Below are 25757 nucleotides of genomic sequence, written 5' to 3' on the forward strand. Positions count from 1 at the left end.
TAAAAATAACTTTGATCCAAAACTTAACCATATTCAGAAAGTACAATATGAACTACGGGTGAGTGTATCTACATTGATCAGCACTGGGAAGGATAAAATGTAAGGATGATTGCACTACTGAGATAGGCAGAAAAAGTTGTAGATAGTCGCATGATAACAGAAAACAATTTTTATGAAAAACAAACTGGATCATTTTTCTTTCCCCAACCTGGGATCCCATTCTTTTAGAACAAAGGATCTCATTTAAAAGGAGATAAAATAATTTGGGTTCAATTAGAATTAACTAGCCAAGGCCAGATTTCAGCCGCCTCACCGATGCTGAGCTAACTTGATTACATTCATCCGGGGTGAGAGACGATTCCAGCTCACGGGAAACACAATTGGTGCCAACAAAGGCAGCCCTCTTGCGTTTGTCAGGCCGTGTTTGCCCAACCTGGCCATTCCCAGGTGGCTCCAGTGAATTCTCTTGTTAGGTCACTCCTCGGGCTTTGATGCGGACGCGGACTATAGGACGCGGACTATATCTTACAATAGACCTCAAAGAGAGAGGCAGCTGCGTGCATTCGGTAGAAAATAGAAAAAGGCATGGCCAGGTTGACCACAATTATCCAGGGTTCAAAGCCAAAGACAATCTCCTCCAATCCGTTGTCGTACTCGGGGCGGCAGCCGAAGGCGGGAGGGACCCAGAGCTGCAAGAGAAGAGGAGCCGTGCTAGCAGCCGCTTCGCGAGCCCCACACGACCCTCCCCCCCTCCGGCACTGTCCCGGACTCGGGGACACAGAGACACACCGGTCTCTGCACCGCACCTCACGTCTCCTCTCCCAGCAGAGGTCACCTTTTATCACACCCGCCTTCACACACCAGCACTGGGGCTCGGAGATCCCAGCCACGTGGGGCTGGGCCGCTGAGTTCTCCATCTCCTCTCTGGCTTGACCTGGAGAGACAGCCCAGGCCCTGCCCACAACCCGATCAGGGGACAGGACCACACGCTTTGGAGCCACACCTGGGTTTGTGGCACTTACAGACTCTCATTTGACCCCTGCAAGCCCTCCGTCTCCTCATCTGTAAGATGCGAACACTGACACCTGTCTCCCACGGCTCAGATGAGAATAAAATCCCAACTATGTTTGCAAAACCAAAACCCGTAACCTATTGTCACTGCTGCTCGTGGAAACCACACACTGGTCCCCCCTCGGTCTCTCTGCCCCAGGTCCTCCTCCTCCACCCCTGCACGGTGGCAGGCAGCCTCTCGGATGACATCCACCTTCCATCCCACCTCCTGGGAGTCCCGTCCTTGTGGAGCCCCCTGCCCTTGAGTCGGGCTGAGCCTAGTGACTTGCCTCTACCATCAGAATATGACAGGTCTCATCTATGGAACATAAGAACTAGGAAGATCGGTAGGGGGAGAAAGGGATAAAGAAAGCCGGGGGGGGGGGTAATCCGAAGGGGGAATGAAGCATGAGAGACTATGGACTCTGAGGAACAAACTGAGGGCTTCAGAGGGGAGGGGGTGGGGGAATGGGATAGACTGGTGATGGGTAGTAAGGAGGGCACGTATTGCATGGTGCACTGGGTGTTATACGCAACTAATGAATCATCGAACTTTACATCAAAAACCAGGGATGTACTGTATGGTGACTAACATAATATAATAAAAAAAACATTAAAAAAAAGAATATGACAGAAGTCATGAGGTGTCACTTCTGAGATTCGGTGCCAAAAGGACTGCGGAGTCCGTCTTGCCCACTCCCTCCTGCCAGAGAAGGAGCTGGCCCCCCTGTCGTGTGCTGCCCTCTGGCCAGGCCCTGTGGCCAGGCGCTGAGAGAGGTCCCAGCCCAGCAGCCCTCAAGGAACTCATGCCCTCGGCCCAACAACCCACCTGGAGCGGGTTGGGGAAGATCCCCCAGGAGTCAGCTTGGGAGTAGCTGCTGCCCCCAGTGGGCCATGTGCTCCCAGGGAGAGATCCCAGCAGGGGCACCAGCTAAGCCACGCTTGGACTCCTGACCCACAGACATCACGCCCGAACAAAGCGGTGTCGTTCGAGTTGCTGAGTGCGGGGTGATTTCTCACGCGGCAGGAGCTAGCTGGTACCGGCTTCTCCCTACAGGCTCTACCTCCTTTCTCTGCCCCACCGCGTTCCCAGGCTCTGCTTCTCAGCCTTCTCCCACCACTCCAGCTGCTCCTCCCCAGCTCCTCCTTTCTATCTCTCACGGTTGCCTGGAGGGCTCATCCCTGGGTCCTCTCCTCTCCTCTACACATGGGACCCCTGGATGAGCTCCCCCAGCCTTGGCTGTAAATACCAACTATTGGCCGATGACTCCCCAGCCTGAATCACTCACCTGCTCCACCCTCGAGGACCCCACGGGCCCCCCACCTTCAGCAACGTCTTCCTCCCAGTCACTGTCAAAACTCTAGATGTCATCCTTGTTTTCCTGCTCACCCTCAAAACCCTCCATCTGCCACCCAGCCCATCAGCAGGCGTCCGTTCGGGTGTCCCAGCCCTTGGTCTTACCTCCCTCCAGCCTTCTTGCACCTGCTGCGAAGGGGATCGTTCCACAGCATCAACCGAGAGGGGCCAGTACTGCCTTCGGCATGAAGACCAGACTCAGCCAGGCTTATGAAGTTCGCTCAAGCTGGACCCACTGACTGGACCCACCTTCCTCTGCCCCATGCCGCTGCTCTCCTTGCATGGAATTCATGCTAAACCATGCACTGCTCCCCAAATAGGCCATGGTGTCCTCTGCCTCTGTGCCTTCGGACATCATGTGTCCTCTGATCCAGACGCTTTTGCTTGCCTTGGCCACCTGGTAAACTTCCAGCCATTCCTGGACACCGAGGCGGCCAAAACTGAGTTACTGGGCATCTTCTACATTGCTATTTTCCACCAGAGGCTGGAAAGCAAACTTTCTACTTCCCCTGCCTCTCTTGCAGCAAGGGGTGGCCGTGTGAAAGCCACTGCCTGGCACTAATATTCTCTCCTTCTTCATGTCTCAAGCCCAGATGTGATGGTTGGTGCTGTTGCAGCCACCTTACGACCACGTGGCAACAGGCACCACACTAAGCATGGCGAAGTGGAAAGATGAACAGTACCTGGATCCTTGATGATAGGGTTCAGCTGCCAGGCCAACCCAAGGAGCCAACCTGCAGAATTCTTACCTTTAAGACTGAAGATACTGCTGGCCAAGCTTTCTAGTCCTGGCAGCCGAAAGCACTCCTAACTGAGCCTGAGCCTCACCGCAAGCATCCCTGACTCACTGAAGTCTCTCCCTGGATCCATGTTCCCATTACGCCTTGCACACACCTGTCCCAACACTTGCCCTACTCGCTGTGTATCTTCCCTTGAGCCCCCATCCCTAGATGGTGACTTCTGTGGGGAAGAGGTTGTTGAGGAAGGTCATCAAAAAAACACGACTGCCGGTTGACCCCTGAGCAGGACTGGGGCACTCAGAGGCTCCTTGCCCCCTCCCTTGTCCTTGGAATGTGGGTTCTGTTGGCCTTTTTCACTCCCAGAGGCTGCTTGAAGGACACAGCCCTGAAATAATGATGCGGTGCTGAGAACACCTGCATAGTATATGTGAGCAAGCCCGGTTAAGGCCTCTCTCTCTCTCTCTCTCTCTCTCTCTCTCTCTCTCTCTCTCTCTATATATATATATATATATATATATAAACTTTTACAATTTGGCAGGCAGGTGCAGAGATCCACTCATCTCGCTGTTGCCCAAGACAGGCCTCGTATATATGTCCCTTTGGCTTATGAAAACCATCACCTATGAAGCTGGAGTAGCCTGCCTCTCTCTGCCGCTTCTCCCTGCCCCCACATGGGGGGCCTGTTCCAGATCACACCCAGGAAAGTGGTAACCCACAGGCCTTGAGTCTTCTCAGCTGCGATCCTTAGCCCCAACCCCAGCCAATGCCGGCCCCCAGCAGTATGCAAGTGAGTGGATTTGCAGAACAGAGGCTTTCAATGCAGCCTCATTCTTCAACCTTACACTTCAATCATTTTGGTAATAAGCTGCCTCCATTCCTTATTTGAAAAAAGCTAGGAAAACAGGCTGATTATTTGTCAGATAAATAACTGAAAGTAGATTACCGAGATATTGCAGAGGAACAAAAAGGCTGCGATGTTCCTCAACACTCTTCTCTTGGCATCGCCCTGCAGGAAACGGGGGTGGCAGGCTGGGCCCGGGGTCCCTTCCTGGCTCCCCTCCTCCTCCTCTCTGCCACAGCCTTCTCTCAGATGCGTATTTCCATTGGCCACATGTGTGGCCTCACTGCCCAGGGAAGCCCCGTCCGCGGCCGCGGCTCCACTCTTGAGGCAAGACGAGGCAAGGGATATGGCATCGCCGTTGCAGACTGTGACCACCCGCAGGGTTCTGATGTCCTCAGGGAGCTTCTCCGGCTCCCGGTGAATGGACTCGATGATGAAGAGGTTTTGGATGTACTTCTCGGCAATCACCAGGACTGAGTAGGGCAGGTTGAACCACGTGTAGGGAGGGCGGGCTTCGGCACACAGGATGGCCAAGATGGAGCCCCAGGAGATGAGCCAGGAGCCGGAGGCAGTGCCCACCAACAAGTCCGCGTCCAGCTTGCGGGCCGGGTTTCTGGACTCGTCTAGCGATTTCTCGTCTATCCTGTAAATCCGGATCCCGAGCAGCCCCGCGGCCCCCATGAGCATCAGCAAGGCGATGGCGTACAGGTAGAACATGATGAGGGCCGACTCGCTCTTGGTTTTGGAGCGCCCGATCTGAATCAGATACACCACCACGACCCCGATCGTGGCGGCCAGCACGGTCAGGCCCAGGACCGAGCCCGCCATGACCCCGGGAAACTTGAACTGCACGTTGCGATGCGGCTGACTGTCCACTCTGCGTCCGACGTTCTTCCACAGGACGTAGAGCGTCGTGGAAGCCAGGATCTGGTACTCTATGTTGAAGGGGTAGAGATAGTAGATCCCCTGGGAGATGACGGAGCAGAAGGTCGGGGGCGAGCAGTTACACGGAGGCGCGTGGTCGTCTAGGACTGGGGCGGAGGACGCACGTGGGTCGGCGGTTAGCGCGGTCAGTGGGCAAGTGGAAAAGCACAAAGACACATTGTCACTGAGGAGCCACACGTGGGTTTTCCCATTGAATTAAAGCTTTGTCTTGTGGCTTATTGTCATGTTTAGTACTATGGCTAACCTGACAGCCACGAGTACGAACTGCATGAATCATAGTCTAGCTGTACATCGGCCCTTGTGGACGGTATTGTGAAGATTTACTTAACATATAAAGATGTTCACGAGATTCTGCTGAACAAAAGAAGCTTGCAAAAGAGGATAGAGTATAATTCCATTTTCACGAACTATAGATATATGGATGATAGACAGACATAGAAAAAGTCTGTAAAGATATAAGCTAAAAGGTTAACAACGGTTATCTGTGCATGGGGAAATGGCAGGCAATTTTTCTTTTCTTTCTTTCTTTCTTTCTTTCTTTCTTTCTTTCTTTTCTTTTCTTTTTCTTTTTTTTTTTTCAGTAGAAGAAAGTTCTATCATGTCTCTTCCCCCAGCTTTATGGAGATATAATTGACATGTAACATTGTGAAAGTGTAAGGTGTCCAATGTTACTTCCCTCTAGGTTTTGCTTCCCTGTATTCTCTAACCTTTCTATGTGAATCTGATTTACATGTGTGATTTTTTTAATTATTGGATTCTTTTAAAGATGTATTTATTTATTTGAGAGAGTGTGTGTGTGTGCATGTGAGTGGGGAGAGGGGTAGACGGAGAGGGAGAGAAGCAGACTCCCCGCTAAGCATGGAGCCCAACGTGGGGCTGGATCTCACCAGGCTGAGATCATGACCTGAGCCAAAACCAAGAGTCGGATGCTTACCCAACTGAGCCACCCAGGCGCCCCTAAATTATTGTTTTAAAAAATAACTTTGTGAGGGAAAATGCCCCTTCTCATTAGCAAAGATTTTGCTCCTGAGAACATTTGATACTTGCAAGTGTGGTGCGAGACAGGCACCGTCAAATACCAACATCGGCTCATGAGTGGCCACCACTTTGCGGAAGGCATGTGGCAAGGGTATTAAGAACTATTTCAAACTGGGTGATGGGCCTTAAGGAGGGCACGTGATGTGATGAGCACTGGCTGTTATACGCAACTGATGAATCATTGAACTCTACCTCTGAAACTAATGATGTGCTATAGGTTGGCTAATTGAATTTAAATTAAAAAAGAACTATTTCATAACAAGGAGTGAAAATGCTGTCAATAAATAATAAAATATGTAACAAAAGCCTTAAAGACAATACGGCTGTAGTCTCTGACCTATAATTCCAACCTATGTTAAGGGACAAGTCAAAAACCTAATCAGGGGCACCTGGGTGGCACAGCGGTTAAGCATCTGCCTTCAGCTCAGGGCGTGATCCCGGCGTTATGGGATCGAGCCCCATCAGGCTCCTCTGCTATGAGCCTGCTTCTTCCTCTCCCACTCCCCCTGTTTGTGTTCCCTCTCTCGCTGGCTGTCTCTATCTCTGTCAAATAAATAAATAAAATCTTTAAAAAAAAAAAAAAACCTAATCAAAGCATTAGGTAAAATTGTGTATGTGCATGTGTGTTTGTGTGTGCACGCACATGAGAGAGAGAAAGAGAGAGACACGTCAGTGTCCAACGATTTAGAAATTGCTAAGCCAGGGGCGCCTGGATGGCACAGCGGTTAAGCGTCTGCCTTCGGCTCAGGGCGTGATCCCGGCGTTATGGGATTGAGCCCCACATCAGGCTCCTCCGCTAGGAGCCTGCTTCTTCCTCTCCCACTCCCCCTGCTTTGTGTTCCCTCTCTCGCTGGCTGTCTCTATCTCTGTCGAATAAATAAATAAAATCTTAAAAAAAAAAAAAGAAATTGCTAAGCCAATGGTGGTGCATCCACACAATGGAACAGTAGGCAGCATTAAAGTTATAATTAAGTTGTGTTTTAATGATACAGGAAAATAATCATGTTACGTAACAATGGAAACAAGTAAGAATTAAGTGTATATACAGTGTCTTCCAAATGCTCATCACAGCTCCGTACGCAGTTGTGAAATCAGTTTAGCGGGTAGCTGCCAATATATTTTTCAACAGAATGGACTTGTCATGGACTAGAGCAGAGTGGAACGGAATGGCGTCCGTAACAACAGAAATGTGCGTGTCTCTGATGTGGGAAGGCTATTATTTCATGACGTACGTGCACACACACAGGTCTGTGTGCACCTGGGTTGCAGCGTAAGTTCTATTTCTCTCTCTCAAAAAAAGGATTGACAATATATAGCATGATCTTAACTATAAATAAATAAATAGGATACTGCAAAGAAATAAGCCAACATTAACAGCATGCAACAGCATTTCTGGGTAGGTGCTATTGTAGATTTTTTTTTTCTTTACACTTACAATTTGCATATGCCAGGTATAAAATCAAATGGAAAGCTTTGTGGGGACACAAATCACCTCACCTTCGCAGAACACTGCCATTTGGAATTCATAAAGGGTTTCCCACCACTTGTAACCCAGTACGCTACTACACAAAAGTCAGAGGAAGAAATCAAGGGGAAAGGCTCAGAGAGGTTGAATGGCTTCCAAAAGTCACACAGCCAGTACATAATGAGAACAAGACCCAAAGCTGAGACATCTGGTTCCCGGTACATTTCCCCTCCCCACATTCCCATCAACCCCAACCCACTGCTCTCTGAGAGAAGCGACAGGTCATAAATGCTCCAGAACTTTGCGGGGAGGTTGACCAGCCCCTCGGGCTCTCAAATAGGATCAAGGGGGGATAAAGATGGGCCAAAAGTGCAAGCCCAGTGGAGTTCAATAAAAACTTCAAACAAACTAAAACCAATTAACAGCAACCCTTAGACTTCTCTGGGTATTTTAAAGCTATACTTTCAGTCAAATGAACTGGTAATAGAGGCTTAATTAAAAACACAATGGCTGCCAGTCTTCCATAGTCATAAACAAAGACACTCACTTCCATACCAAACAGTACCGTGAGAAATGGTACCCTAAATGATAACCCTTGGGTCTGACAAGCCCTGAGTCACCGAAGAAACCATTAATTATGCTCAGCACTTCCTACTTATGGAGCCAGGAGGAGGGACTTAGGAGGTTTTGAAAGATTTTCAACAACAGATGATTGTCTGGCCAACGCTGAGTTGGGTGGACCCGGCCCCTCCATCTCTGAACGCTCTGGTCTCTGAGGCTTTCCAAGAGGTCCCAGCGTGAGGGCAGGGCAACTTTCATCACTCACCTATTGTGATGTTCCCAAAGCCCAGCGTGACGAGCCGTTCCTTGTGCTCGTTAAGTTGGTGCTTTGATTCATTCAGGACGCCATTGGTCCACAGTAGCAGATTGGTGAACACCGAGTGGATCACCCCAAACCTGAAAAGCACAAGCACAAGGACTCAGTTATGGAGCCCTGGGGAGCTCCACGCCTCTGGGGTGAGATGGAGACATTGCACGCGTGCACGCTCACACGGGCACACGCACACACCCACGTGCTTGCATCCTTCCTTCTTAGCCATGATTCTGGTTTCACCAGGCAGCTCGGACTCCGGGTGGGTCCCTGTCTGGGAAGAGGCAGTTCCATGGGAACTTCCAAAACCACAGTCTTGGCATTCTGTCATAATCTTGAACCTGCCAGTACTCAACTCATTGTCAATGGGACAAAAAGAAACTGGGTCTTGGAAGCAGGGGTCCAGGGATGGAAACGTACTGAAAGCACGCACCAACCCCACCATGCCCCAAACCCTTCCTTCCAGAAGGGAACAGGAGAGAACCATGAGGGAAAGATGAAGGGCTGCACTGGAAATCTGGAGAGTTGGGCACGCCCTTACTGTTGACTGGCCAACCCAATGGTCATCATCCACCCCCTCTGTCTTGCCACTTACCTCTAAGGAAACTGAAACAAGTCATAGACTTGCTCTCTGCTCTCCCCTGAAGCTAGGCATGGCCACTCTGGCCAGTGGGATATGAGGTCAAGACCACTGGGTACTACTGAAAGCTTCTGCTTTCATGATGAAAGGGATGAGAATAAGAAAAGCCTACTCACTGTCCCTCTCCCCTTTATTTCCAGCCTTGAATACAGATGTAAAGGCTGGCGTTCTGGCAGCTACCTTGTAACCATGAAGCAACCAGCATGGGATGAAACACTAAGCCACCAAGAATGGCAGAGTGAAAGCATAGAAAGAGCCTGTTCTGCGGCAACATGTTGGGCTTCTGGAGTCTCGGGCTCAGGAATTAGGCTGAGGTCACAAATAAAGGCAGTAGCTACCTTGGGGTTTGAAGAGCCAGTAAGCAGCAGGGCTATCCTAGTCTGACCCCAGGGCCTGTCCTTGCCTCAGTGCCACTTGGCTCTTGGTAAGAAGAAGAGGAAGAGGAAGGTGGACGCTGGACTCCGGCACAGAAGAGAGGTCTGTGGGGAATATGGCTCCAATGGGATCAGAGCCTGTCTCAAAACCTCCAGTCTCCCCGTGCCTGCAGTTTAAGATGTACGCACGCTAGTGTCCAGGCACTTAACAGTAGGCCTTGCATGTAGCCGAAGCAGCAAATCCTGGCGATTTGGGAGAGGCATCCTTGAAGCATGCAGAGCTGAGAGAGCACAGGCCCCAGAGGAAGCGCGCCCCGACCCGTCTAACCAAGAGCACGCTTGTCCACCATCTGCCCGCAGGAAAACTGGTACAATTGGGTCCTCAACCCTGCCCTTTCCTCTCCTCTGAGTTTTCACCCCAGCCGACCCCTCTGGGGCTCCCACAAGCGGCTGCAAGCTAAACTTCCCTTGTTTGAACCCTGGCTTCCTTGGACAGCTGCAGAATGACCAGACACACGTGGAGAAGGAAACAGGTGTTTGCCCATCTGCTCGCCTCTGTGCTTGCCCAGCTCTATAGATTGTGGCCACCCTGCCCCAGGGCATCTGGGAGGCACTGGATAGATCCTTGGACAAACGCAGACAATGCTGTTTGCCTCGGGCTGGCTGCCTTTTCTTTTACTTATAATGCACACAGCTCCCTTTTCTTCTCCTCTTTCCTGGGCCAAACGGCACTGTCCAATCCCAGGCCCACTGAACCCGATGAGATAATGTCCGTGCCACCTGCAGCTGGAGCCTGTCATGCCATGCAAGCTCCCCTTGAGCTGGCAGCCTCCTGCTGGTCTGACCTGGAAATTGTCCTGCAAACTAAAGGCAGACATCACTTCCTCATGCCAGGCTGCCTTTCTCATACCTGGGGCTGATAACCCGAGACCACAACAAAGACAAGGCTTCCATGAGCCACTTCTAATGTCAGTTTATGTTCTCAGCTCTGCTTGCAGAACTCCTGTTCCTCTAAACCTCACCCTGGGGAAGAGAAAAGGACTCAAACAAGTTAAGGAGACTTCTTAGATCAGGAGAAAAGTCCCAGGACATACTAAAAGCATGGGACAGTGGAATATTGGCTCAAAAGACCAGAAAAAAACAGCAAGTCCAGCAGTGGTAAATTCTGAAGCCTTCAGGGCCTAGCAGGAAATGTGAATGAGGAAAGCAGCTCTGGGGCACATTAGGGAGTGGTGGGGTCTGCAGCAAACTCAGGGAACAGCCCCCACTCGGCTCAAGCCCTTTGTTGCACGCACATTTGGGATTGCCAAATCTTCCCATTTTTTCTAGAGAATTCTGAATCCAAAACCTGAGGGTGGCGAGTAACTCAAAAATGTTTTAACACTTCACCCTACAAACAACACTGATTAAATCAAGCTCTCTGCCCATCTTGTTCAAGCCTCTCTCTGTCCAGGTTAGCAAAGGGGCCCCAAGACAGGGAGAGGCTTGTGTCCAGTCATTCAACAAGCACAGCACCATGTCCCATCCCTTGGAGTTCCCCCAGATGGCAGATCCAGGTGGTAAGTGTCTGGGTGCAAGGCCTAGAGCAGTGCTGTCCAGACACCGATGGTGCAAGACACAGATGTGAGCCATATGCATGATTTTAGATTTTCTTGCCACCATGTTTTTAAAAGTGGTAAGAGAAGGAACAGGTGAAAATGGTCAGAATAATTTTCTCTGAAACCCAATCTATCAAATACGCTATGAGGTCAACATATAATCAATACCAACAAAAATTATTAGTGAGATATTTTACATTCTGTTTGTCATTCTAGTCTCCGAAATCTGGTGTGTATTGTATATTTCCTGCACATCTGGGTTGGAAGCAGCCCCAGCTCAAGGGCTCAGTAGCCACATGTGGCTGGTGGCCGATGTCTGGGCAGCAAGGACGTGGGGAGCAAAGCCCAAGACCCTTTTGTGCCTGGAGGGAAATGGGCTCAACATCCTGAGGCTGTTATTACATAAGTGACAAAAGCAAAGAGAGAGACCCCACCAGCAAAGCCAGGGGGCCACTGCGGTCACAGCGACACTGGAAATGGCAGTGGACTTAAAGGCAACAATCAGAGCCTCGGTTTTCTCATCTGCCGCATGAGCTCATGATCAGATGGCCTCTAAGTGATAGGGTGGGCATGAGAGACGTCCTCACGAGTAACATACATAAAAGAAAGAGCTTTCTACTGGGGCAAGTCTACTCCACTCAGCCGGGAGTTTCTGGGTACAGATGAGATGCTCAATGTACATCTGTTGAAAACATCTTGCCCTGGACCCCAGATGATTCCATTTCTAGGAATTTAACACAAGCAAATCATCAGAGATGTTCAAAAATATATTTGACCAAAGATGTTCATCACGGTATGACTTATAATAGCAACAAAATGTTCAGAAAGATTAAACGTTCAACAACAGGGGCTATGGACTGGCTTGTATCCACTCGAACTTCCTCTGTTGAAGCCCTGACCCCCGATGTGACTATATTTGGAGATAGAGCCTCTAAGGGGGTAATCAAAGGTAAGTGAGGTTATAATGGTGGGATCCTAATCCAGTAGGACTGGGGTCCTTTTAAGAGAAGGAAGAGACAGCAGAGCTCAATCTCTCTCCATGAGTGCAGAGGCAAGACCTGTGAGGCCACAGCAAGAAGACAGGTGTCTGCAGGCCACCGAAACCAGCCCTGCTGCCACCTTGATCTTGGACTTCCAGCCTCTGGAACCGTGAGCACCGTACGCTTCAGTGGTTCATGCGTCCCAGACCAACACAGAGGGGCGCTGGTGAGACCTACTCTGGTAGTGGCACGCTGGGCAGGCTGGAGAGCCCATGGTGTAGACAGACACCTATGGGAGGACAGGAGAACAATAAAATGAAAAGAAAAAGCCGAGCAAGAAGAAAAAGAAAAAAGGAATTAAAAACAATATCTATTCATGGAAAAAGACTGGCAGGAAGCAGATCATAACCTTAACAGTGGTTACCGCTGGGTGGCAGGCATCTTAGCTCCCGCTGCTATAACCGAACTCAGTTATTTCTCACGGTTCTGCAGACTGGAAGTCGGGGGTCAAGGTGCCAGCAGGTTGGTTTTGGTGAGAGCTCTGTCCCTGTGCCCTCACGTGGCCAGTCCTCTGGGTGTGCAGGGAGAGACACAGAGATCTCTGGCATCTCTTCCTATAAGTGCACTAATCCCATGATGGGGGCCCCGCCCTCAGGACGTCATCTAAACCTAATTACCCTCCAAACGTCCTGCCCCCCAAAACCATCACATTGAAAGGTAAGGCTTCAACAGATGATTTGGGGGAAACACAAACATTCAGTCCATAACACTGGCATTAAGGTGACCCTTAGATCCTACCAGATCTTTACAGGTCTCATCAGTTAAAAAGTACAATCCTGAAAGAGCATCTGCGCAGTAGGTGAAGTGAAACTCACTCCCCAGAACAAAACCACGATTGCCTTCAGCTCAGGTCATGATCCCGGAGTCCAGTATCGAGTCCCACATCGGGCTCCCTGCTCAGCGGGGAGTCTGATTCTCTCTCTGACCCTCTCCTTTCATGCTCTCTCTCAAATAAATAAACTTTTTTAAAAAATGGGACAACCTGGGACAGAAATCCCAGGCCTGCCACTTGCACTCCGGAGAACTGAGGAATGTCTCCTAACATGCTGGAACCTGTGGCCACCCCCACCCCCCGCAACCCCAACTCAGAGATGGCTCTGCTATTATTTTACAGATGAGGAAAACTGAGGATCATAAAGGAAAGTGTCTCAGATGGCAGCGTGGGAATTGAAACCCACATCATCCTACTTCCAGGGCCACCCCCAGGAAGAGGCGGATGGTGCAGGGTCTCCTCCCCAGGCCCCAAGTGAGGGCTTTGCTCATCGGGAGGGAGGAGAGAGTTGGTCTCATATTTACAACCCAAGCACGATGGCCGTGATGAGTCTATCCTGCACATACTCCAAATTCAACAGTGAAGCAATTCCCATGATTTTTACCTTTCCAGTGTTTTGAAAGACTGGATGACATCCTTTGCATGCCCCCAAAGAAAATACACCTAGGAAATAAAACAAGAAAGAGGCATCGGTGAAAACCGTCTTTATATTTGCACGCTGAGAAGCTATGAAACTTGCAGAAACAGAATGGGGAGATGTTGGGGGCATCAGTGACCTCCCATCCCAAGTGTGCCAAGTGGCCCGGTTCATCTCAGGTGGCAGTCCCATCCCCTGGCGGGGACTGTGCTCCTCCGGCAGCCTGGGGGTGAGAACCAAGTGAGGCTTCCAGGCTTGGGAGGAAGAGCAGCCAGGACAGGTTGAAGCTGTCAGAGAGGATGGGGCTCGGGGAGCGACAGCCTGCCTGTCATGATCCCCGTTATCCTGATTCTATCACCTGTCTTAGCTTCCTCTAAGACCTATCCACTGAACAGTTCCTACAACAGTGGCCTGAAACCGAATTTTGCGTACAGATTGATTCAGACTGGTCCTTCGTTTCCCCATGTGCAGTGTGCCACCCAGGCCCCTGCCTACGCGGCCACGAGCCGCAGCACAGGGCAAGGGCCGGTGGGGGAGGCTGGTGTGGGACCTGTGCACGAATCCCTGGGCAAGCTGGGGTACCTGCCTCCAGGTGTTTCCCCTTCCATGCAATGGGGATGATAACAGAACCTACCTTGAAGGGTATTGTGATCAGTCAAATAAGATCACCCACGTTAGGTACTTAGAACGGCGCTTGGAGCGGGCGCATTTTCAGTCCACACTCTCCACGGGCAACCTACTCGTTCGCTGGCACTGACTGATCGCCTCCTACATGTCTGCTATTATTTGAGCTCCTAAAACATTTTGGGCTTTATTTCACACACAAACACACACTGAGCACCCGTCACATACCAAACACTGCTGGACACTTTATAAATTTGTCTCATTCAATCTTCATTGTGCAATTAAGTGCTATCAAAAGAAAATCAGATAACACAGAAGAAAACTCACTGACACATCCTCTCTCTTCCACATTGTTTTACCTAAGACTTACTGGCCGGCTCTGAAAACACTTTCAGGGCACGGTCCTGAAACATCTGGCGACTTAAGACACGGAGAGCAGTGGCTCCTGGTGGCGATGACATTCAGCCCAACAATGGGGAAGCAGTTCAGTACAAGGATTTCTCAATGATTTCCAAGGTAGCTACTTTATCGATACTTTCATAAGACTACATAGCAATACAAAAAAGTTAATAATTTTTTAAGTGAAACTTTAGAAGAGAAAATTCTGCCCCTTCTCTGTAGAAACTTCTACAAGAAGGTACATTGGAGTACGAGGAAGGGAGAGAACACAAAAACAGCTACAAATGTTTCAGTTAACGGGCTTACAGATACATCGTTATTCTTTTTCCAATTTTTTTTGTCCAATTATATTTTTTAAAATCAATATCTTTTAATTACCATGTAATCCAGCAATCCCACTTCTGGGTATACATCCAATGGAATTGAAAGCAGGGTCTCAAAAAGTTACTTGTACACCCATGTTTATAGCAACATTAAGAGCCAAAAGGTGAAAGCGACCCAGGTGTCCATCGAGAGGAATAAACAGAATGTGGTCCATCCATACAATGGAATATTGCTCAGCCTTAAACAGGAAGGAAATCCTGACACCTGCTACAACATGGACGGAGCCTGAAGACAAGAAGGTCGGGGAAACAAAGCTGGTCACAAAAGGACAAATACTATATGATTTCCCCTTATTTGGGGGTGCCTAGAATGGTCAAATTCGTAGAGACGGGAAATAGATTAGTGGGTGCCAGGGACTGGGGAGGAAGGAATCAGTAGTTAGTGTTTGATGGGGATGGAGTTTTAATTTTGCAAGATGAAAGAGCTCTGGAGATGGGTTGCACAACAGTGTAAATACACGTAGCACTCCTGAACTGCAGCTATGACAGCAGATGTTGTTACATGTACGTTAGCACAATTTTAAAATAAATACCATATTGTTTTCAAACTGATGTCTTTCATCCCCAGCCATGTAGTGTAGCAAAGGCAGGCAGTAAGTGACCACAGTACAGAACGCTTGACTAACTGGCTGATAAAATGCCTAAATTAGGAAGATAGAGATCTGCAGCCCACCAAGTGCAGAGTGATGTTTTGAAAACTCACATCTGTCTAGGTCATTCCTCTGCCTAAAGCCTTCAATGGCTCCCCATTGCCCTCGGGATCAAGTTCAAGCTCCTGAGTGTCTGTCAGCCTTGACCCAGTGCTCACTGCAAAGTGCCTTTTTTGTTTGTTTGGTTGTGGGTGTTTTTGGGGGGTTTTTTTTAAAGAATTTTTATTTTGTTCTATTAGTCACCATACAGTACATCCCCAGTTTTTGATGCAATGTTCCATGATTCACTATTCGCGTATAGCACCCAGTGCTCACTGCAAAGTGCTTTATACACAGTCACACTTTTAACCCTCACAACAACCCAGAGAAGTAGGCCCTTTCCAGATGAGACTCGTGAGGCCCAGAGAGGTTAAGCAATTTGCCAGAGCTCACATTGCTGGTATGAGCCAGAGCCAGGTCGTCTGACCAGAGTCCGTGCCCATCAGCCCTCCACCAAACCATGGCTCTGTCTGTGCCCATCACCCCAGCCCGCCTCCCCACACAGACCCACACGTCTTCTCCCCGTCATGTGGGAAGACCACACAAACCCCAAATGTCCTCTTTTAATGTCTCTGACACACCACACCCCTCTTCCATTGACAGCTCTGGGGCTCTTCCTGGCAAACACCACCCCTCACCCCAAAGCTGGCAAGAGTCCTCCCTGGTGCTCTTGCATCACTGGGGGACTTCGGTCAAAGCATCGAGCCCCCACGTTGTCACTGTCTGTGTTTATGAATTTCTCCCCATCTGACTGACACCTCCGTAGGGCTCAGAACACAGCTCTTCACCCTTGCACTCCCAGTCCTGGGAACAGTATTTGCTGGATTCAGAGAGAAGGCAGGAAGGCAGGAAAGACAGGAGGGAGGAAGGGAAGTTAATTCTTTCTGGTCTCACTGGGCTCTCCACATTGTCACTGGTATCACTATAAGACTCTGTCACCATGGGATTTGACTCCCCTGAAATAAATAGCCAGTAAATGAATTGTCAGTGTTTCCAGGACAAAACACCATAGATTGGGTGGCTGAAAACAACAAAAATTTATTTGCTCACGGTCCAAGAGACCAGAGTCCAAAATCAAGGTGTGGGCAGGCTTGGTTTCTCCTGAGGCCTCCCCCTCTGGCTTGTGGCTGGCCGTCTTCCTCCAGCGTCCTCACATGGTCTTCCTTCTCTGTGAGTCTGTGTCCTAATCCCCTCCTCTTATAAAGAAACCAACTCTGTTGGATCAGATCCATCCATATGACCTCATTTAACCTTAATTGCCTCCATAAAGACCCTATCTCCAAATAGTGTGTCAGTGACCCTGAGGAGTGACCGTAATGGCACAGGGTTTCTTTCGGGGGTGATGAAAATGTTCTAAGATTGATTGTGGTGATGGTTGCACAACCCCATGAATATACCAAACCACTGACTCATACACTTGAAAGGGGTAAATTGTGTCATGTGTGAACTACAGCTCAATAAAACTCAATAAAATATATTCATATCCCCCCCGCAAGACTTCGCTGGTAGACTCAAGCTTGGCACAATTCCCTGACTCTCTGTTACCAGTTCTGCCTCATAGGATTCCCACAAAGATGGCCAAGGGGACAGAGAGACCCATTTTACAGTGGAGCAGCTGAAGGACTGAGCCTCAGAGAAGGAGGCAAGCCCACTTCATGCTGCCCCCCCCCCAGCGCATCCCGTTTCACACCCACCCCGGGATGCACTCAACAGAAGCCAAGGCAACATGAACAATCATGGTAGGCTTTACCTGCAACAGAGTATGAGCTGCGTGTGTGACAGGGAACACTCCTTCGGTGGCTGATAAGCATTCGGAAAATCCAACGAAGTACCCAATTTTAAGGCATCCCAGGATGATGGTAATGGCCGCAAACAATGTGATACTGCCTAAATCCGGGGGTGGAGGGGGGAGAGAGCATAGACACACACACATATAAGTGTTCACATGCACGGATGGCGTTTCAAAATCAACCACATTAAAGCCTCACATATACGGTCAAATGACTTGGACGAGGCTGCCAAGACCATTCGGGGAGGAAAGGGCAGTCATTCAACAAATGGCGCCGGGAGAGTGGCTATGCGATCGCAGAAGGATGATGTTTACCTTACCTTACACTGCGTATGAAAATTAACTCCAAATAAATCAAAGACTGGAATGTCAACCCTAACATTATAAAACTCTTAGGAGAAAACGTAGAGGAAAATTTTTACAGTGTTGGGCTGGGCAGTGATTTATTGGATATGACACCAAAGACACAAGCAACCAAAATAAAGATGGATAAATTGGACTACAGCAAAATGAACAAGCTTTTGGGTGTCGGAGGACACTAGCAGCCCACAGAGGGGAAGAAAATATTTGCAGACTATGTATCTGGTAAGGTGTTAGTATCCAGAGTCTACAAACAGCTAAAATTCAACAACATCCAATAAAAAAAAACAATTAAAAATCAGCCAAGGACTTGAATAGATATTTCTCCAAGAAAGACATATAAATGGCTAATTAGCACATGAAAACGTGCTCCACGTCGCTCATCATCCGGGAAATGCCGATCAAAACCACAGTGAGAGACCACCTCACGGCTATTAGGATGGCTGCTGGGGGGGGGGGGGGGGGGAAAAGAAANCCTCACGGCTATTAGGATGGCTGCTGGGGGGGGGGGGGGGGGGGAGGTGAGAGAAAGAAAGGAAAGAATTGAAAAATAAATAACAAATGTTGGCAAGGATGTGCACTGCTGATGGGAATGGAAAATGGTGCAGCCACTGCGGAACACAGACGGCTGTTTCTCAAAAAATTAAAAGCAGCATTTCCACATGATCCAGAAATTCCACTTGTGGGTATATCCCCCCAAAGAACAAATAGAGACAGAAAGGAGAGTGCTGGGTGCCAGGGGCTGGGGGAGGGGATAATGGCCAGTTGTGGAACGGGTACAGAGTTTTAGTTTTGCAAGATGAAAGACTTCCAGATATACATTGCCATAATGTCAACATACTTAATGCTACTGAATGTTACACTTACAAACAACTAAGTCAGAAAACTTCATGTTATATATGTATGTGTATAAATATGCAATTAATTAGATTAATATACACAATTAATTAATATGACAGTATTGTGTCCTGTTTATCATTGTTCCCACCCAATGCATATCCTGGGGTCTGACAAATGATACACGTTCAATAAAGATTGGCCAAATAAACAGAAGGCCTCTAGAAGCTTCTCCCCCCAAAGAAGATCAATCTAAGGGGGTCACTGCTACGCTCAAAAATCTCAGTTCTCTAATCTGAAAATCCTGCTCTCGAGAGAATAAAGGTAGGGGGCATACGGGTATTCAGGAACTCTCTGTACAACCCTTGCAACTCTTCAGTAAATCTAAAAATTTCCAAAATAGAAACTAGCTTTTTTAAAACTGATAGGAAGGGGGGGGTCCATCGCAGTGGCATGGAAAGGGCCCACGCTAGGGAAAGTGAACAAAGGAACCCTCCTTTGATGGTGCATTGGGCATGGTTTCGACCAAACAATAAAAGCAAACAAAAAATATGCATATGAAAAAAGACTGGGAAGGAATATACAAAATACATTAAAAGGAAACGTTAACAAATGAAAATATTAGCAAGAAAAACACAGTGATTTTGGAGACTTGATCAACGTCAAAGTTCCTAATCCTTCTCCTGAGCCAACACTGACCGCCATTCACACGTTCTCTCCCACGAACGGGAGGAAACTGGATCGTGGGTGACATGCATTGCGGTGAGAGAGAGAGGACAGACTCCTAACACTGAGCTATAACGTTACAGCTCCAGCCCAAGAAGCCTCCGGTGAAAAGTAATGCAATCACCTGGCTCCTTTCCATTGCTCAAAGCCTTATAGAAACAACTCTAAGTCACATTTTTTTTCATCCTGGAAAGCCCCCAGTGAAATAAAAAACTTAGTAAGAGTGGAGATTTAATCCGAGGGCTTTGAAATGGTTTGACAAACGCACAGCTCGTGTTGGTTACAGAGGAAATAGCAAGATGAGGTGAGGCAGCCCGGCTGGTGTGACAAGAACAGAGGTGGTAGCCCTGGCGACCTGGGCACTGGTCCAGGCTGTGCCACCGATGGCATGTGTGAGTTCAAGCGAGTCACCTCCCTGCTCCTAGCCTCGGTTTCCCCAGCTAGAAGATGAGACGGGTCCTCAGCACGGTTCTCAAACTTGAGCTAGCATCAGAATCACCTGGAGGGCTTGTTAAAACAGAGCCAGCAGTGCTCCACCCGCAGAGTTTCTGATTCCCTAGGTTTGGGTGGAGCCCACAATTTGCATCTCTAACAAGTTCCCAGGTGGGGCTGACACCGTTGATCTGGGACCCCGCCTTGAGAACCACCGGTCTAGAACATCCAGGTCACTGACATTTCAAGAGGTATGGTAAATACACCGTATGCCTTCTCACAGTGTTGAAGTCCTTCCTTCCTTTATCCATCCATTTATTTATAGAACAAATATTTTGGGGACTCCTACTATGCATGTGGCATTTTGCCAGGAGCCCAAAGGTAAACAAACAAGACTGCCGGAGAAACAAAAATACACATGTGTAATAGTGCATAAAATTGGGGTGTGTGCAAAAATATAGAGGTGCAAGCTGGCGCCAGACTTCTCAGCTGCAGCCTGGGAAACTGGAAGCCAGTGGAAGAGCAGCTCAAGTCCCCCTCAAGGGAAGGACTGCAGCTCTAGAATCCGATTTCCAGCCAAGATGCCGCCTGCTTTCTGTCAGGGCGAAAGACAGAAAGAGATTTGAAGACAGGCAAAATATAATTCATCCCACAACTGTTTGTTGAGCCCCGACTGTGGTCCAGCGCCTCTCCCAGCTGCTGGAGATGTAAGAGGGGCAATAAAATAAAGTGTCTGCCGTCGGTGAGTTTAACACTCTCGTGGGGAAGACAGAGAATAGAGGAGGGGGGATGTCACCCACATGACTCATCTGACAAAGGGCTTTAGCTGAACAGCCAGTGAACTGGGGGACAGTCCTCATATTGGGGAAGATGACGAGGAGAGGGAACAATGGTGAGCAATAAACTTAGCAAAAGATTGGAGAGGATGATGGATGTATACTGGAAGGAGGGAGGGAGAGAGGGTCTAAGATGGCAGGAGGGATGAGTGGATGGGTGGGCTGGTGAAGAGTCCAGTAGATATAAATAAATTATAAATAAATTAATAGGAAATAATACGATAAGAGAAATTAAATTCAAATGGATGAAGATAAACCCACTGGAGGGACACCTGGGGGGCTTGGTCGGTTAAGCACCTGTCTTCGGCTCAGGTCATGATCTCAGGGTCCTGGGATCCAGCCGCCTGTTGGGCTCCCTGCTCAGCAGGGAGTCTGCTTCTCTTTCTGCCTCTGCAGCTCCCCCTGCTTGTGCTCTCTCGCTCTCCCTCTCTCTCTATCGCTCTCAAATAAATAATAAATAAAAATCTTTGATAAAAAATTAAAAATAAAAGAAAGAGAGGCAAATGTATTTCACAGATCTCATCTCAGTGGAGCAGAGAATAAGTGGGGTGATCTTGGAGCAGGCAGCGATGTACCTTGCTGGGGGAAATGTTTGGTATTTCTTTGGGGGGGCGGATAAAAACGGAGTAATATGCATCTGACTGTGAGAACGAAGAAAGGAAAGACAGTCATTAATTTAGCAGAAAGACACAATAAAATGTTCGAGTGCTCTGGAAAGCAAATGTGTGCAAAAGGAAAATGAGGGGAACAATATGTAAAATAAATCATTATAATCATCATAAAGAAAAATGGGAACAAAGTCAAGCATATAAACCGTTACAGTGAATAAGAATGATCTAAATCTCCCAATAATTAGACAGCAAGGATGGGAATGTTGAATCAAAAAAAAACCCAAAACCTAGCTCTATCTCTTTTATGAATCACACTTTCCACTTATTGGCAATGGCAGAAAATCAAGGGGTGGACAAAGAGGCAAAGCGACTGAAGGGAAAGCAGGAATGGCACTATTGATGTCAGACCATATGGAATTTAAGTGAAATGAAATAAATGGGATAAAGAATCCCTTCACCTTCATCATCACACATGAAACAGAAGATATAATGTATGAGGAAGATGTAATAGTCCCTTGTGTGCCAAATAAAATAGTTTTTACCTTGCTACTTATTTTTTTAAGGTATTTATTTATTTTAGAGAGAGAGAGAGGGAATGCAAGCATGTGAGTAGGGGGAGGGGCAGAGGGAGAGGGAAAGAAAGAATGTCAAGTAGACCCCTGCTGAGCACGACGTGGGGCTCAATCCCACAACTCTGAGATCGCCACCTGAGCTGAAATGAAGAGTCCGATCTGATGCTTGACTGACTGAGCCATCCAGGCGACCCCTACGTGCTACTTTAAAGAGATAAAATGGAAGATTCCAGAACTAGACAGATCTGGGAGGATGGAACATAAGGGCACAGAAGAATTAAGTCACATAACCAATAAACTTGGTTTTATAATATCCCTTTGCACACCTCAAAAAGAGAACATATAATTTTGGATGTCAATGGACTATCGACAAAAATTGAGTAAGCGGATTGCCTCCTTCATAGGGCGGTAGAGGAAGGAGATTAAATGAGTCACTGTATGAAAAGCACCTAGAGCAGCGCCTCGCATGTAGGAAATCCTATAAACAGACGCTATCATCATTATCTTCACACTCAACCACAAAGAACAATTTAATGAATTAGAACCAATTAGAAAGTTCCCCAGCTACATCACTTGAGACTAATCCCATAAGGTCTCGTGTTGGCAGAGGGAGACTCCCCCTGTGTGTTAGGCACCCAAGTCCCCCTAGGAGTCTGGAATCTTGAACCACAGGCTCTTAGACGTAGAAGGTCCCATAAAGTCAGTCTACAACCCCCCATCTATGCAAGAAAGCTTCCCAGTGCCTCATGATTAGCGGCCAATGGGGCTCCATCTGGATGTGCCCAGGGCTGGGAGGCTCCCCGTCTCTCAAAGTACACCCTTCCATCACCGGCTGGAGCTTATATTAGAATGTTCTTCCTTACACGAAACTGCGGTCAGCCTCCTGCAACTGCCAATCTCTTCCCTGGAGATTCTGTCAGCATTCACTCACCCATCCATCCGTCCATCTGTCCATCCGTCCCCGTTGATGATTCAGTAAATACCAGCTACCACTCGTTACATGTCAGGCACTGTGCTGGGGGCTCAGGATATATTGGGGGGGCACATTCAGATAGAGGCTCTGCCTCCGAGAGCCCACTGTCTGGTTACCAACGAAGCGAACAACACAATATCCTGCTTGATGAGGATTAAGAAGAAAATGCAGGGTGCTCTGAGAACATACGACCTGGGAGCCACACGTGGTCTGAAGGGATCAGGAAAGGCTTCCCTAAAGAAATGACTCTGTTTTCTAGAAACCAAAGGATGGCCTGGAGCTCATGGGAGTGAATCTACCTCATTTTCTACCCTGCTACATCCTCTGTCCTCTGGATTCAACACCCTTGTGTTCCTCTCCGGGGCCCCCTCTTCTACAGGTGTCCGTGTGATGCTCAAAGGGGGGCAAGGTACTCCCCACATGCAGGATGACTTCCTTTCCAACGAATGCCAAACCGGCATCAGCGTTTCGGGCAGCCCCATCATCTTACCGATGCTGAAATCCTGGCATTGTGTTTATATTTTCTATCAGACAAAAAAAATCTCATCCAAAAAAAATATGTAAGAAAAAGCATGCAGTTAGGCAAGAGTCCCTCACAGTGACCCCAGGCTGGGTCTTGGGGACCGCTGCTCTCCTTCCTGAGGGAATTGCTTAAAAAACCCCTGGATGTTAATCTGTTCCAGAACTTCACTGGCTGTCCCTGTTATGTATTCTGTGTATTCTTTTTTTCATTTTTTAATGATTTTTAAGGTTTTTTTTTTTCCTTCTGGACTCCAGCGAAAACAAAAGACCTTCCTCTGGGGACTCCTCCGTAAATCCCCAAGCCTGCACCCTCGGGCTACTTTTCTGCCCCCCACTTGCCCATCATAGGCTGAATCATTTATTTCATAATCAGACATTTCTCTTACTATGTGTCAGAGACTTCTAAGCATTTTATATATTAACTCACTGAGTCTCATAACAACCCTGTGACAGGCGGGATCATCATCCCCATTTTACGGACAAGAAAACGGAGGCCAAAGTAGAGCTACATGTGCTGGGTGGGGGCATGCTCTCAGCCGTCATGCTCTGCGGCCCCTCACCGTCTGCATCGCCCTCTCCCTGTCCCGCATCCCTCCGGGCAGGGCCACGCCTGATGGTCCTGCCATCCCCAGAGCCCAGCCAGTCCGGGGATCTCAGCCCAGGCTGTCGAACAAAACCGGATCAACAGTTCTGCCCAATCACCACAAAAGTTTCCATGCTGTGCACCTGGCTCCCTTCGCTGTTGCTCTCTGCGAGTTCCCAAGGTCCTTCTGCTCAATGAAGAAGACAGAAAGCAAAAAGGAAAGAGACTTTTGCCTCCTCTGACACCTGCTGATATCATGTCATCTGCCTTGAAGCAAGGAGCTCAGCCCTCTTCTCTTTCTCACTGTTCAAACATGTCCGGTGATGGGGAGCTCAGCCCTCCTCCTGAAACCCAGCTTCTGGGTCTGGTAAATGGGGGTGATGACACCCACCTTGAGAGTGGCTGTGAAGCTGAAAACATGTGATATTGAAACCTGCTGAGTGAAAGAAGCCAGTCACACAGATGACAGATCACGTGATTCCATCCAGAGGAAATGTCCGGACTGGACAAATCCAGAGACAGGAAGTGGACGAGTGATTGCCGAGGGCCAGGGGGGCGTTAGAGGTCGAGGGGATGCAGTTAAAGGGGTCGGGGCTTCTTTTCGATATGGTTAAAGTGTTCTCCAACTGACAGCGGGTCTGGTTCCACTTCTCTGGGAATAGACTACAAACCTTTGACTCCTGCACTCCAAATGGGCGAATTGTAGAGCACACGGAGTTTATCTCAATAAAGCTATTTTAAAAAGAAGAAGGAAGAATGTCTGGGACACGCTGATGTGGGGCTTGCTCTCCCTGTGGCAGAGACAGAAGCCCCAAGCAACAAGGAGTGTGTGGGAGACGCTATGTCTGCAGAAGAATGAGGCTGTGAAATAAAGGTGAATGTGCGTTCTGAGGAGGGAGAGCAAAGTGAAGTCCAGACCACTGTTCATGAGCTTGCACCTGCCGCAAAGTCAGCAGGGTGGGTGCGATCCCCAGGACCCACCCGACAGCTCCCTCCTCTGCCTTTGGCCAGCTGCTGCCCCATGACAGCATCCAGGGTTCTGCAATCCTGCCGTCATCCCTGGTGGTTTCTCGGGAGTTGTGGCTGCACTTCCAGATTGTGGGCCCCCCGAGGGTCCAGACTGTTGCATCTCTGTGTCCTACATGTAGCTTTTGCCCTTCCCCTCGTCCCCCTTTGTTGCTCTCTGCCCTCTTCACACACACACGCGTGGACCCATCTCTTTTACCGATCTTCACCGACTTACAGGTGGGGACAGCCTGTTTCCCAAACCTGTCATCATGTTCCCGACCTTTATGTCTACAGCCACCACCCCTAGGCTGGTCTCACATAAGCAGCTCACCTCTGCCCCTTCACTTCTAGTCCCTTAAGGGACAATGAGCATAGTGCTGTGCCCAGTTCCAGGGCAGGCATGCTAGACAGCGGTGTAATGTATCATATGGGTGTGTCTCATTCTAAGGAAAAAGTACTACGTAAAAATCTGATCTTATAAAAGGAGTAAATTTGGGGGTGATTACTCACAAGCATTAAAAAGAATCACTGTGACAAATAATTGAGACAATGCTTCTAACTTATGTGCATTCTGAAGTTTCTCGATAAACACCTGTTATTCTTATTGGCGTTGTTCCCATAAGTTTGTGTTAATAACACTTCGCTGGGCTTGACACAGAGCAGTAACAACAACAAAATCCTACCAGGTGAGCCACTGCAGTCTTTTAAGGGGCTAGAAACAGACCGGAAACAGGACCCTGGTAATTCACCAGACAACCCAGCTATTCCATGGGCTTGCATGTCACTGCGCCCACGGGGCTGGCACGAGATATCCAGGCTGCTGTCGTTCCTTCCAGAAAATAAAAAAATCAGTCTCCTTCCTTAGCAAACAGAGGAGCTGGACTAATAATCCATCATTTCTACTAACATTTTTAATAGGTCAATATTTTTTGTTCCAAAGGAAGTTTTCACTTTCTCACACCCAGTAGGTGGAACAGAATGTTTTCTGCTCAAAGAAATGCCTCACAGCCCATACCAAGACCCAGAAACTTTCTCTGGAAACTGT

General features: G+C 48.5%; 1 protein-coding gene across 1 annotated transcript in view; it reads right to left on the reverse strand.

Moving 5' to 3' along the window:
* Positions 1-300: 300 nt before the first annotated feature.
* Positions 301-25757, reverse strand: part of OTOP1 (otopetrin 1) — a 30736-nt gene continuing 5279 nt past the window's right edge. The window contains 5 exon segments of the mRNA XM_034672130.1: positions 301-689; positions 4091-5019; positions 8263-8393; positions 13336-13394; positions 17214-17350. Of these exon segments, the coding sequence (XP_034528021.1) occupies positions 519-689; positions 4091-5019; positions 8263-8393; positions 13336-13394; positions 17214-17350 (1427 nt within the window). The 3' untranslated portion in view covers positions 301-518.

The sequence above is a fragment of the Ailuropoda melanoleuca genome, chromosome 11, assembly GCF_002007445.2.
Source record: "Ailuropoda melanoleuca isolate Jingjing chromosome 11, ASM200744v2, whole genome shotgun sequence".
Taxonomy (NCBI): Eukaryota; Metazoa; Chordata; class Mammalia; order Carnivora; family Ursidae; genus Ailuropoda; species Ailuropoda melanoleuca.